This window comes from Phyllopteryx taeniolatus, chromosome 2 (genome assembly GCF_024500385.1).
Source record: "Phyllopteryx taeniolatus isolate TA_2022b chromosome 2, UOR_Ptae_1.2, whole genome shotgun sequence".
In the NCBI taxonomy this organism is placed as follows: Eukaryota; Metazoa; Chordata; class Actinopteri; order Syngnathiformes; family Syngnathidae; genus Phyllopteryx; species Phyllopteryx taeniolatus.
In genome coordinates, this window is record NC_084503.1 from 514,314 (window position 1) to 527,442 (window position 13,129).

Genomic DNA, 13,129 nt, shown 5'->3' on the forward strand with positions numbered 1-13,129 from the left:
CTTTTTTCTCTCCATATTTTTGACATTCAACTCCGTATTTCTCAACCAATTCAAATCATTCAACATTCCAAATAGTCACACTGAAAAAAAAGTACTTCAATTTGGGTTGCACATGTTTAAAATGTGGTAAACTGAAATATGTTCCCTCTCCTTTAAAATAATAAAATATGTTAATATAACACATCTTAATCATGTGCAATTAACTGATGCGGATGTTCGAATTCAACAATTTCAAAGGACTACTATTATTTTCCACATTCCAAAAATCCCCATTCCCCCCAGAATTTAACATTTTCACATAGAAAAAAAATTATCAAATGAATGACACGTTCAACAACAACAAAATCCCCATCATTTCCCATTCATCCATTTCTCAACCAATTCAAATTATTCAACATTCCAAAGATTCCAAAGATTCAAGCCATGCCTGCATGCTATTATTTTCCACCTTCCCAAAAATTCCCAGTTTTCCCAGAATTCCACATGGTTCACGGTTGAGCTGGGATGGCACGAGACACAACACATTGACTACAAATCATTCTTGGAGCAGTTTTTCGAAATAAAGCCACGGATGGGGAATATCTTGCTTCCCCGAGTCTGTTGCATCATTGTCATTCATGCTCCCGATCGCTGCTGTCCCTTTTTCTCCAGCCTTATAAGACCCCAAGATCCAAATCAATCAAGATTTCAACCAAAATTAACTTTGCCTCTTGTCTTTCTTTATGACATGTCGTGATCTGCGCAGGCTAAAAAAAAAAAAGCAGCTAGTTTATTTTTATTTATTGTTTAAAAGGATTGGAAAATACAGAGGTGGCACGGTGAATGACTGGTTAGCACATCTGCCTCACAGTTCTGAGGACCGGGGTTCAAGTCCCGGCCCCACCTGTGTGGAGTTTGCATGTTCTCTCCGCACTTGCGTGGGTTTTCGCCGGGTGCTCTGGTTTCCTCCCACATCCCAAAAACATGCGTGGTAGGTTAATTGAAGACTCTAAATTGCCCGTAAGTGCGAATGGTCGTTTTTGTTTATGAGCCCTGTGATTGGCTGGTGACCAGTTCAGGGTGTACCCCGCCTCTCGCTCAGAGTTAGCCGGGAGAGGCTCTAGCACGCCCGTGACCTTAGTGAGGATAAGTAGTACAGAAAATGGATGGATGGATGGAAAATACAGATGCCTTTCAAACACGGGAAGTAAAAGTATAGTTGTCAGAAAAATTACCACCCAAATAAAGCACAGATACCTACAAACAAAATCGACTTAAGTACAGTGACAAAGTCTTTTTTCCTTGTTACTTCCCACCACCATACCGTTTGTATGACATCATGACCTTCCATTTGAGAACAATATATCCATCTATGCATTTTCTGAACGCTTATTGTAACACCTAGGTATTACCAGTATTCGCATGGGAAAGCATGTGTGATTCAGCCGCTCCGCTAGACTAACGGACATGAGGGATCTGCATTAAAAACTCACTCATTGCCAGCGTCCCTCTTAATATGGATATTTGACTTCTAAATCCGTCAATGGCAGTGACTGAGTTTTAATAGAAATACATCATAGTTGCGATCAGCCTGCTCTTTGAGCATTTATTCGATATCAACTAGTACATTCTTTGTCCTCACTAGTCAGACAGTTCAGCGCTCTAGTAAAGCAACTGTGTTTTACTTAGAATGTTTTTCCCCCCCTCTACGATTAGTTCTACTTTTGCAATTAAACCTACTGGTAAACTACTGTGCTGCAAGTAACACTACTACCCAATGTGTCACACACTAGTAGCCTATGGATGGTACCACAGTACTAGCACCAAAATGTCCACTAGTCGTTTTGCCTCACTAGTGAAATATAGTTGTCCTACTAGTATCCCAAAATGTTCCTAGTGTACAGAAATAACACAGTAGTGGAAGACAATAGTGCAAAAACATTAACAGTAAGACATAGTCATCCTACTAGTGTGCCCTAGTCATTCTACTAGTGCGTTCAATTATCTTACTTTCCATAAATCCATAGCATTTATTACATACCACCGATATATCTCCATGAACTATTTCACTCTTTGTCCTAATATACAATTAAACCTTTCTAGTAAACTATTGTACTGCACTATTAGGCCGAACTACAAGTAGGCATGTGTCACACACTAGTAGCCCTGAGTCTAGACCCTACTAATAATGCCCACTAGTGGTTTTGCCTTACTACTAACATGTTGTCTAAATAGTTAGTATGCATAAATTGTCCTATTAGCGTGCAGAGATCTAATACAATAGTGGAAAAACGTTAGGCTACTAGTAGTCTCAGTCATTTATCTAGTGTGCTGAATTGTCTTAAGGTAAGGACAAGAAGCATACCAGTACAGGACCTTATTTGTAGGACAGTTTTGGACAAGAACTTGTTACTTGCGTGACAAAACTGCACAAGTTAACAACTGCGTGACATTATAATATTCTACTAGCATCTAACATCGAGTGCTTTACTTGTACAGAGTAGCGCACAGTTGTCAACTGGAGAACAGCTTTGCCTCCACATGAAGATGATAGTGTGCCGAAATGTCATACAGGCACTACTTACGAGTAAGACACTGTCGTTCTACTAGTGCACCGAACTGTCTTACTAGTGAGGACAAAAAGCGTGTTAGTAGATGGACATCTCGCAAAATTTGGGCATGTCAATGGATGTAATAACAATGGTCTCCAGGCGGAGGCGCTGTTGTAGATGAACGAGTTACGTCCTGGAAGCGAAGGGAAAGGCTCGTCCGGTAACGTGTCGCCCTACCGGTACTTACTGTTGCGGTCTCCATTCTTCTGCCGGCCGGCACAGACTCAAATCGACAGCCGAGGGGCGGACTGGCGGACTGGCGGCATTATTTCAGAAAATGGCCAAAAAGCGGAGGGATGGACGAGAGTCCGACGGCTTGCTTATATCACAGGAGGAAGTCAACGCTAATGCTACGGACTCCATAGCACTGACAGGTAGGCTTGAAGTGGCGGATTTTCCATATGAAGTCTGGAGCTAAACGGTCAAATATTAAACCACCCGGAATTTGTAGTGCGCCCAATTTATCTGTGGAGTAGAGGATTTACCTTTGGCTTCGTTCGGCTAAGTTGAATGTGTCTGACTAACGACCGTTTGTAAGCTCCGTTAGCTTAGCATCAGGGCTAATGCAGTCGCTGTCACGTGACCATTAGCTTAACCGAACACCATTGCGAAATCTTTTTTATTTTTATTTTTTTAAACTTGGGACATCCACTTTGAAGACTTAGATGATGCTGTCATTCAAATACTACGCTCAAATCATTTACAACTCCATAGCTGACTATTTTACCAGTCAGACTTGAAACTTGGCTGAAGACAAATTACAAATCACAAATAGAGAGAGACGGCAGACAGCAAGGAGGCCTTTTTCAGTCATCGAACATTAACTTGTCGAAGTCGGCTCCGGTATTACGAGTAGCCTCCATTTTACGTGAAATGTGCGGCAAGACTGTTCGAAAAACATGCGGTTACGTTTAGACGTTAAAATGTCAGTATGGCAAGTTGCTACTCTAAAAAGTGTTATATTTGAGTGCTGCAACACATTGTATGTTCAAGACAAGTTTGTGATTGTACGATATGTGATTAGAAGAAAACACTATTTTCATCGCAATTGCAAAACGAAATGGGATATCTAGTTCAAAAATAAGTGTTCATTTTTCCACTTTCTACATCAATACAAGTATATTTTTTTTAATTTTGTGAGTTCTGTTGTTCTATATTCCATCCCCCTTTTAATGGGGTGTGATTGAGACTTGACACCCCACTAAAGTGTAATTAAAAAACACAAACCTGCTTGTAGATCAATATATTACCATTTTGCAACATCACTATGCACACAAATTCCTGTTCCCTCTCCATCATGTATTTGTCAAGCGTATTCGAAGTGTGACTTTTTATTTTACAGTAACTCCAATTTTTATTTTGTACTTCGGACAGTTGAGGATGTATTAAAAATGTAACGTAAAGCATTGGCTGTAGAGTAGCGACAGTTTGAGCCTGGAGAGAATTGTTTTCCCCCCCCCTTGAATGTACAGTAAGTTAATACAGAAAAAACCACATTGAAGCATTGATATGAAGTTTTTCTTGATTCCTATTGTTCCTTTCTTTCCTCACAGACAGCCATCACGCCACAGGGGTCTCCACACGCATGTCTCTCCTCATTCTCCTTGCTGTCTTTACCTGCTCAGCCTCAGTCATGTACCTGGTCTATAGGAACTTCCCAGAGCTTCCAGAGTAAGTCGCTTTATGTTGCCGTGGTAACCCAAGCACTTATGCTGTTCAGTGAATTTGTGGTGAGGTGTTGTTGCTGTTCTGTAGTGACACGGCAAACGGTAACGCGTCCTACATAAAATGTCTTGTCGTTTTCTCTGAAGCCGATGACCAACATTTTTTAGAGAGAGAACTTAAAATGAACTTTTCAAAAGTTTGCCTTATGTAATTATCGGCGTTGCTTTAGATCAGTGATTCTCAAATTGGTGGTACATGCGTTCCCTCTAGTGGTACTCTAAAGAATCACTCAATTAAATGTTGGAACTGAATAATAATACAGTGCCTTAAACTTTGTTGTTAAAATTTGTTCAGTGTAGTTCAGTTGTATTTAACTTTCAAGTAGAATACATTTGCATTTAGTCTTTTAGAACTGCTTGTTTTCAAACATTTATTTAGGTAAAAGTTTTATTTAACATTTGTGCAATGCATTTTAATTATTTTCATGTTGTCATCGTACTGGTAATTGGAAAGAAAAGAAAAAAAGATGAACACTGCTTGAGATTTTGTAGTTTTTATTTTATTTAAAAGAATATCAACTTTATAAGTAGATGCACTGCAGAGCTGGTCACTAATTGGTTGAGTAGATTTGTCTTCGCTCTATCCTTTTAGAATTCACATTTTTTTCAACACATAACATTTGTAGAACATGTCAAAGTAAATCTTGACTTAAGGTCTGGAATACAGTGGGAGTGACAAGTATGTGAATTTCTTAACTAGGCGGCACGGTGGGGGACTGGTTAGAGCGTCTGCCTCACAGTTCTGGGGTTCGATCCCCGGCCCCGCCTGTGTAGAGTTTGCATGTTCTCCCCGTGCCTGCGTGGGTTTTCTCCGGGCACTCCTGTTTCCTCCCACATCCCAAAAACATGCGTGCTAGGTTAATTGAAGACTCTAAATTGCCCGTAGGTGTGAATGTGAGTGCGAATGTTTGTTTGTTTGTTTGTTTGTATGTGCCCTGCGATTGGCTGGCAACCGGTTCAGGGTGTACCCCGCCTCCTGCCCGTTGATAGCTGGGATGGGCTCCGGCACGTCCGCGACCCTGGTGAGGAGAAACGGCTCCGAAAATGGATGGATGGATGGATGGATGGATGGATGGATGTTTAAACAGACTTTATTGTATGCAGAAAATTCCGAAGGAGTCCCTTACTTTTTCTCCCGTTGTAGCGTCACCGTAGAATTGATGTCACCACTGTCAAATGGAGAAACTCTACATCGCGATGATCAATTTGAACGGCGAGCAAAAATGCCAATTGTTCATTTTTTTTTTTTTCCAGTGATGAAATGGAGAAAATCAAGATCCCCAAAGACATGGATGATGCCAAAGCTTTGGGAACTGTGTTGTCCAAATACAAAGACACCTACTACAGCCAGGTGTTGGTGGCCTACTTTGCGACATATATTTTGTATCCTCAGGGGAAAGGAAAGTACACCGATTGCAACAATCTGGGTTTGCAGTATTATTAACTGACATTCTTTGGTTTTTGATCTAGTTCATTGAGCTTGTGTAAGTTGATGCGATGTTTGACGTCTTTAAAAAAACAAGACCTTGACACCTTCCGTTAGCCTCCAGACCTTTGCGATCCCTGGATCAATTTTTCTCAGCATCCTGTCTGGATATCTTTACCCTTTCCCCCTGGCTCTCTTCTTAGTCTGCTTGGTGAGTAATCCAAACAAATCAGTTTATTAGTATTACAGTGGGGGTGAGGGCAAATCAAGCCACGGTAGCATGTATTTTCATTTTCATTGTTGGCACAATTACAAACTTGAATTTGGTGGCCACTTGGGAAGATGACAAAAAAGAGAGGAGGGATTTAAAGCTGTAACTCATCATGTTTTCTTGTGGACCCGTGAGGCCTATTAATTCAATAGATCGAATGAAGCAGCGTTTCTCCCAAGCAGTACTGTTTAGTTCCTTATGCAATTTACTTTGTCAAAAGTTGTATACTGTTCTTGGTGGAAATGTGTCAAAATGCTTCCATTCTCCCGGAATTCCCTGGCAGCCAGGAGGAACCTACAATTTCTTTAAACTGACTCATCATCTCTCGAAGAATGCAGCGGTCATTATGTGTTTGTGTCGTGGCAGTGCTCTGGTTTGGGGGCTTCCTTCTGCTACATGCTGTCCTACTTGGTGGGCCGACCCATGGTCTACAAATATCTTACGGAAAAAGCCCAGAAGTGGTCGCAGCAGGTAAGAACAATCGGCAGCGGGCATTGAAGCATGAAATCGTGATGCGCAAGCTTGTTTCAATCTTCACATTATATTGAAGTATGTTATGACTGTTTTTTTTTAATGTAGATTTCTTTTTTCTCTTATTTAAATGCCTTTTTTTTGGGGGGGGGGTGGGGATGGTGTTTTTTGTGGGGCTGAAACAGATTAATGACATTTCCATTCATTTCAATGGGGAAAGATGATTTGGGATTTGAGTTCTGAGTTACGAGCGTCATCACGAAAATAATTGACCTCGCGAGTCAAGTCACCGCTGTATTTGACTTTTTAGTACCGTACATTTGCATTTAGTCGACAGGAAATGTTTTTCAAGTTTCATGTAGGTACAATTTTGCTACTTTCAAATGTTGGTCATGATGGCGGTGCTTCGAGAACAAAGTATTTTTATTTGAGGTGGTACCTGGTATCAAAAGTTTGAGAAGCACAGTCTATGCAGCTCGACTTTGAAAAGCCATTGATTGATTAGCCGTCTCTCTTTTGCCATTCCCTTTTTGACTGACAGGTGGATAAACACAGAGATCATTTAATCAATTACATGGTTTTCCTGAGGATAACGCCCTTTCTTCCCAACTGGTTCATCAACATCACTTCACCTGTCATCAACGTGCCCTTGGGAGTTTTCTTCGTCGGGACCTTTCTGGGTAGGTATTTCTAATTGCTTCTCAGTATGTTGTGCCCAAATAACCTTTTTTTGCTATTGACTGAGTCTTTTGAATGAATTTGCCCGTGTTATTCACAGGCGTGGCGCCGCCATCTTTCGTAGCCATCAACGCGGGCACGACGCTGTACAAACTGACCACCGCCGGCGAGGCCGTGTCCTGGAACTCCCTGGCTGTCCTCGCCGTCCTCGCTGTGCTCTCCATCTTGCCTGTCTGCTTCCAGAAAAGGCTGCAGCAGAAACTGGAGTAGCCCACAAGAGACTTCAGCACCTGATCTACAGGCTGACCCCAACTAGCAGTAGCGGCCCCCAACTCCCGCCTCGTAGTCCTTTCGCCGCACGACTGCGTGCCTGTCGCTCAAGAGGCTCTCCCTCGGGCACAGCGGTGGGAGGATCTCCCCTGCCGTGACACGACAAACGTGCCTCGCCCGCATGGTCCGCACGATGGCGGCTTGTTCCTGATGTTGCGCAAATTATGACCTTATTGATCGTGGCACATCCTACGGAGCCCCTAAGGGAACATCGGGTGGGTCGGTGGGAGGGCGTGTTTCTCGTGCGCTCGAGAAAGTTTCTCATGACTTTCTGAGTTTCTGCCACGTACGATACATTTTGTGGCGCACAAAAGAAAGCTTTTGTGGTGTGCACAACAGACTGTCTGGGACGCATGAGAAAACTTGTTGGTGCGCACAAGAATCATTTCTGGTGTCCACAAGAAAACTTTCTGCTGCGCAAGAGAAGCACATTTTTTTTCTCCCTATGTCTGTTTTGGGGCACCTTAACATCCTTTATGTTAAGAGAAAGTCTGAATGTTTTTTTTTTTTTTTTATTTAAGAATGATTTAAAGGCATTACATGTAGGATGTTATGAGTGGATTCTAAGCAGCTTTTTTTTTTTTTTTTTTTTTTTTTTTTTTTTTAAACATGATAGAATTGGCTCCTATTGGCCTTCTTTTAAATTGGTGATCGTTTTTCTTCTTGCTAAAAATAGCATCAGTTCACGACGAAGTCCACCAGTGTGGAATTCCCCCAGTGAATGACATCAACATCCTATTTGTAGCACCTCAACATTCACTCCCTGTCATATCTTCCGATTTTTCTTTCCTGTTTTATTTATGTCTTTAAGGAAGGAATAACTGCCGCAATGTCACCGCTGCGTTGAAAGCGAAGTTCAGTTTTGAAATATCATATCGGTGCTTGAGTTGTCAAATGTACAGTGCGGAGGACGGAATTCAAATGTATAGGAGAGTAAAAAGTTGAGCGGGATACATGAAGCAAGTGCATCTTTTGTTGATGACTTCTACCTCTAAATGCAGGTGGACCCGCTGCCACTTACTACTTTTTCCTGTAATCTTTCCCCCCCTTTTTTTTAACAATGTAAGATGTGGAAGCATTTCATCTCCCTCTTGGTTCGAATCTGGAGGATTTATGCTCGAGTGCAGTGCCAATTGATTGAAGCCATTCCTGGTGCAAAATGACTGATTAGTCTTTTTGAGAATTTCAATTTTGCCTGATAATCAGAAGGCTGACTAAATTATTAATTGTATTTATATTTTCGTTTCTCTGCTGCTCATGAACATTGATGGAAGTAAATGTAGATGCAGACCACACTTTGATATGATGACTTTTGTTTAATCTTTTGAAGCTTTTTTTAATTTATAGCATTGTCAGTGTTTTTATTTAATTCCTTTGGCCAATGAAATGTCTTAATCCCCCAAATATCTGCCAACTACTGTAAGGCCTTCCCCAAACTGGATTTAAAAAACACGCGGCGATAAACCACCTGTTGTGTGTAAATTTAATGTCGAAACATTTGCTTTCACATGTTTTGGGATTGGTTTTGTCTCTCACTGACTTAAGAAGGAAGCTCTATTTTACAGGGTAATTCAAATGGTAAATGAAATAATGACTTAAATAAATTCTGCCTCAATATGGTAACACTGGCATCTCTGATATCTTCAGTATATGAACGTGACAATGCATGCAGCACGAGTATATTTGTTTTACCGTTGTTTTGTTTGTTTTAAATCAGTTTTTGCAGAGTGTTACATTTTCCATCCTGGCGTGAGAGAGCACTGTAAAGCATTCTTGCATACAGACACTCTACCACTAGGTGGCCACACTAAAACAGTCATGAGCTGAACTGCAGTCATACTGTCACCCTTTTTAGATAAAATGATCAATGTCGTCAATATTCCACTGTCATTCATCAGGAGCCACCATTGATTTGAAACAGTTGTATTTTGATAACTGAATTTATTCTTTGCCAAGAATGTTAACAAAATCCTCTGGAAAGAATGTATCACACTGGGTCACATTTAGATGAAAATAATGGGGAAAAAGAATTGTAAATTCAGCGAGCAATGACGGCCTGCAACAGTTAGGTTTATTGGTGACTTGATAAAACAGAGATGATCAATGCGGGCCATAAATAAACAAACATTCTGGACTGCAATCTGAAATGGTTCACACAGGGCTGTGTCGTCAGAGGTAATGCGATCTTTAGCGGAAGTTTAGAAAATCAACAAAATAAAATCAACATCGGCCAGCGTAGCCAAAAACTCTTCTCCACTAAGAGTACTGTTACTTTAGAATAACAGGACTCAAGTAAAAATCAAGAGTAGTCATTTCAAGAATTACTTCTTGAGTATTAAGTGGAAAAGAAATACTCAAGTACTGAGTAATCGGTGAGCAACTTTCGATTTATTTATGTATTAATCAGCATCAGTACCAAGTACACAAAAACGTAAAAATAGGAATGTGAAAAAAAGAAATCCTAAAATAACAAGGCAAATTCAGAAGTAGCGAGCGGGATGTAGTTCAATGTGACGGCGGAAAGATAACCTTCCTTCTTAAGGAAAAAGTATATTGCATTAAAACTACTGTGACAAGTACAAAAATGACTGAAATCTCTTACAGTCGTTTGCTGCTGTAGGATCGCGAACATCTCGTCTTATTTTTTCATGTCCTGTTTCATAATAGTCAGCCATAATCTCAAAATCGATCGACCACAACTGGACTGTGGTGTTTTTTTCTTTTTTTTAGAAGACGTTTCGGCTCTCATCCGTGCGGGCTTCATCCGTTCACGCAACCGCGGTTTTACTGTGAAGGGCGCTAACCGGAAATGTGTTGTACAAGTTGCTCCGTTGGGAAAAGGGCTCGGCGGTGATTTTGGGGGCTTGACTGTGTAGTCGATGTGCGCGCGTTGCGTTGCGTTGCGTCGCGTCGCCTCGCCTCGCCTCGCCTCGCCTCGCGTCTCGTCCCGGGCCGCACACATCCACACGTACCGTCGGCGATGGCAGACGCCAATCACTTGTCCGCTTCCGCTTAATATGGGAGCTAGCGGAGCAGTGTCAAAATGACCACCGGCGTCAGCCCCGTCTCCCGTCGCTTCGCAGATTATTTCGTGATCTGTGGGCTGGACACCGAAAGCGGGCTGGAACCAGACGAGCTCTCCGGTAAGCACATTAGCCAGCGAGGACATCTGATTTGGGCCGAGCGCTTAGCTCTTAGCTCTTAGCTTGGAACCAAGTGAAGATGGGCAACCCTTGTGGTCGGCCCTCGGCGTTTTGGAGCACAAATGTACTTCCCCCTCCCCCCGAATCCAAATGTTAAGCGAGTAAACGCCGCGTACGTCTGCGGCGCGGTGCTAGGGTTAACGCTAGGCCCGGCTCTGGTCCTTTTCCTGCCTGGTTTTGTTTGCGACGCTCGCCACAGCGCGACGGATTACCGACTTGTTTATGTGCGTTTCCCTTTCAAATGGCTGAAAATGGGTCGGAATGCTACAGATTTGCTGGTCGGTGCGATAATGTAGCTCCTTGACAATGGGGTATTCGGGTGATAACAATAAGCACACACATGGACGTTATACCGATATGATATCAGAATGGGTTCTATTTCAAAAAAACAAACCAACAACAAAATGCTCCTGTGCCTTTGAGCTTTCCAGAACACAATAATCCTGCTCAGTGGGTGATTTGTAAGAACATTTGCCTCTAAATGGTCTACCTATTTCTAGCATCAATGACTACGCTGGAGTTTCTATGAATGTTCTTTTTTTTTTTTTTTAGAACAACAAGGTGCTCAAATGTAAACTTCATGAGCCAATTCCTCAGTTATTATCACATGTTTTCTTAGTGTGCGCGTGTGTCCACAGTCTGCTGGCTTTATTTGCAGTTCAACCTGATAAGGCTTGGCCAAAGTGCAAAGCAAGATTCACAAATCTATTGCAGGAAATATGCATCAATGATGCAAGATATTTCCAAAATTCCCAAAGTGTCACATTGACGTCAGAATCAGAATCATCTTCAATGCCAATTCAATGTTTTTGCTCCCAGGTTTCATGAGCTGCACTCGACCATCTACGACTATGTACACACTAAAAGTCATGCTTGTATGGAGTATCTTGGCAAAGTAGACGTGCTCAATAACACGTTTGCATGAACAGTATTTAGGAGAAATAGGCCTTTTGTGGCAATAGAACAAGTTTTAGCTCTTTCAGTTCAGCTCATGAAAATTGGGAGCAAAAGTCTCCTTTTTGGTATCATTTAATGAAATAGTTGTACTTGTACTCCTTTATCTCGAGGTGAAATAGTTTTCTGGTGTTGTTTGATGACTTCCTCTTCAAGAAAACAATGTAGGTAGCGATGATTAAGGTGCTGATTTTGTGAAGTGGGAAGTGCGGTTGACGACTGGCCGAAGAAGATCATTTGCCCGACAAAAGGCCAAATGCTCGGCTTCCGTTTGCCGTGGTTTGATTTGGTAAACCGTCCTTTGCCTTCTGTCCGTGTGACGGTGATAATGCGATATCAATCGTGGGATGACGTACGCGAGGCAATTAGAAATCTACGAAGGGGAACGTGAAACTGTCATTTATGGTGGAGTTTATTGGAATGAGTAATAGAAGATTCATAGAATTATTGCTACTAAGTGAGAAGAGGTGTCAATGCCCTAATTTGTCTTTAACGCCATGTTGTTCAAGTGTGGCAATTGCATCACAATCCGGATACGGTCGTGACAGTTTCAAAGCACTGGCTTGAATATACTCCGATCGAAATAAGACCTCTTTCAAATTTGGATGGTTTTACTATCAAGCGAAGACAATTATTTGTCGTGTATTTAATAGCGCCACATAACGTTGCCTTCGGAAAGTATGCTCAATGCAAAGCGTCGTAGACAGGCTAACTAATCTAGGATCGGTGTTATAACCTTTTAAGCAACGGAGATTTGGAAAAACTGCTCCAAGACATGTAGACTGACAATATGACAATATTTACTGGCTTACAATCTTTAGTCACTGTGAAATATGAGTTTTTTTTTGTTTTTTTTTTTAAACTGCAGTGTGCAGAGGAGTTGTGGCCATCTTCTTCTTGTATACATTGTGCTGCTCCCCGGTAGCACCAAAAGCAACCGCACGATCTATCAAAGCGTGACATCATTTTGCCTTTACAACTTTCCTTCCTACTTAATTATGTTATTGCCGTATGTTTTTATAAAGTACAATACAGTCGAGGGTTATTTTACCTGTTTGAAAACCTGTTACTGTTTTTTGTGTGTTCAACTGCATTTGTATTCATTTCAATGGGGAAAGATCCGCGATCCGAGTGTTGGTCACGGAACAAATCGACTTGTAAGTCAAGGTGCCGGCGTATGCCAATCAATTATACGTGAACAGCACAGATAATGTGTGCACGCAGTTAAAAAAAAAAGAAACGTCAGCTGTAAAAATAAACTTCAGCGAAATTCAAATATGGTCTACACATTGTACAGATGCATATGCCATTACCGTGAATAAGCAATACTGTTACAATGCGCTAATGTACAGTTTACCTTCATCTAAACAAAATGGTGGAAGAGTCTGTACAGGATGGCGTTTTTTTTGGGGGGGGGGGAGTTGAGACCCCGGACTCCTAATATACTGAAAGAACATTTGTCAAATACTGTAACCCAACTA

The 13,129-nt window shown here is 41.6% G+C and overlaps 2 protein-coding genes across 6 annotated transcripts in view; both read left to right on the forward strand.

The window, feature by feature from the left end:
* The first annotated feature begins 2,702 nt into the window (after positions 1-2,702).
* Positions 2,703-9,114, forward strand: tmem41b (transmembrane protein 41B). Its single transcript, XM_061750626.1, has 7 exons — positions 2,703-2,965; positions 4,145-4,262; positions 5,570-5,698; positions 5,859-5,952; positions 6,379-6,483; positions 7,025-7,163; positions 7,262-9,114. The coding sequence occupies exons 1-7, from the start codon at positions 2,869-2,871 to the stop codon at positions 7,429-7,431; spliced, it is 852 nt and encodes a 283-aa protein (XP_061606610.1). The 5' UTR covers positions 2,703-2,868; the 3' UTR covers positions 7,432-9,114.
* A 1,205-nt stretch (positions 9,115-10,319) lies between these two features.
* Positions 10,320-13,129, forward strand: part of dennd5a (DENN/MADD domain containing 5A) — a 31,478-nt gene continuing 28,668 nt past the window's right edge. For 2 of the 5 annotated variants that reach the window (XM_061750581.1, XM_061750590.1), the window contains exon 1: positions 10,320-10,634. In XM_061750581.1, coding sequence (XP_061606565.1) covers positions 10,535-10,634 — 100 coding nt within the window. In that variant the 5' untranslated portion in view covers positions 10,320-10,534. The remainder of the gene's footprint in view (positions 10,635-13,129) is intronic. The other 3 variants (XM_061750600.1, XM_061750610.1, XM_061750619.1) reach the window with 2 other exon arrangements.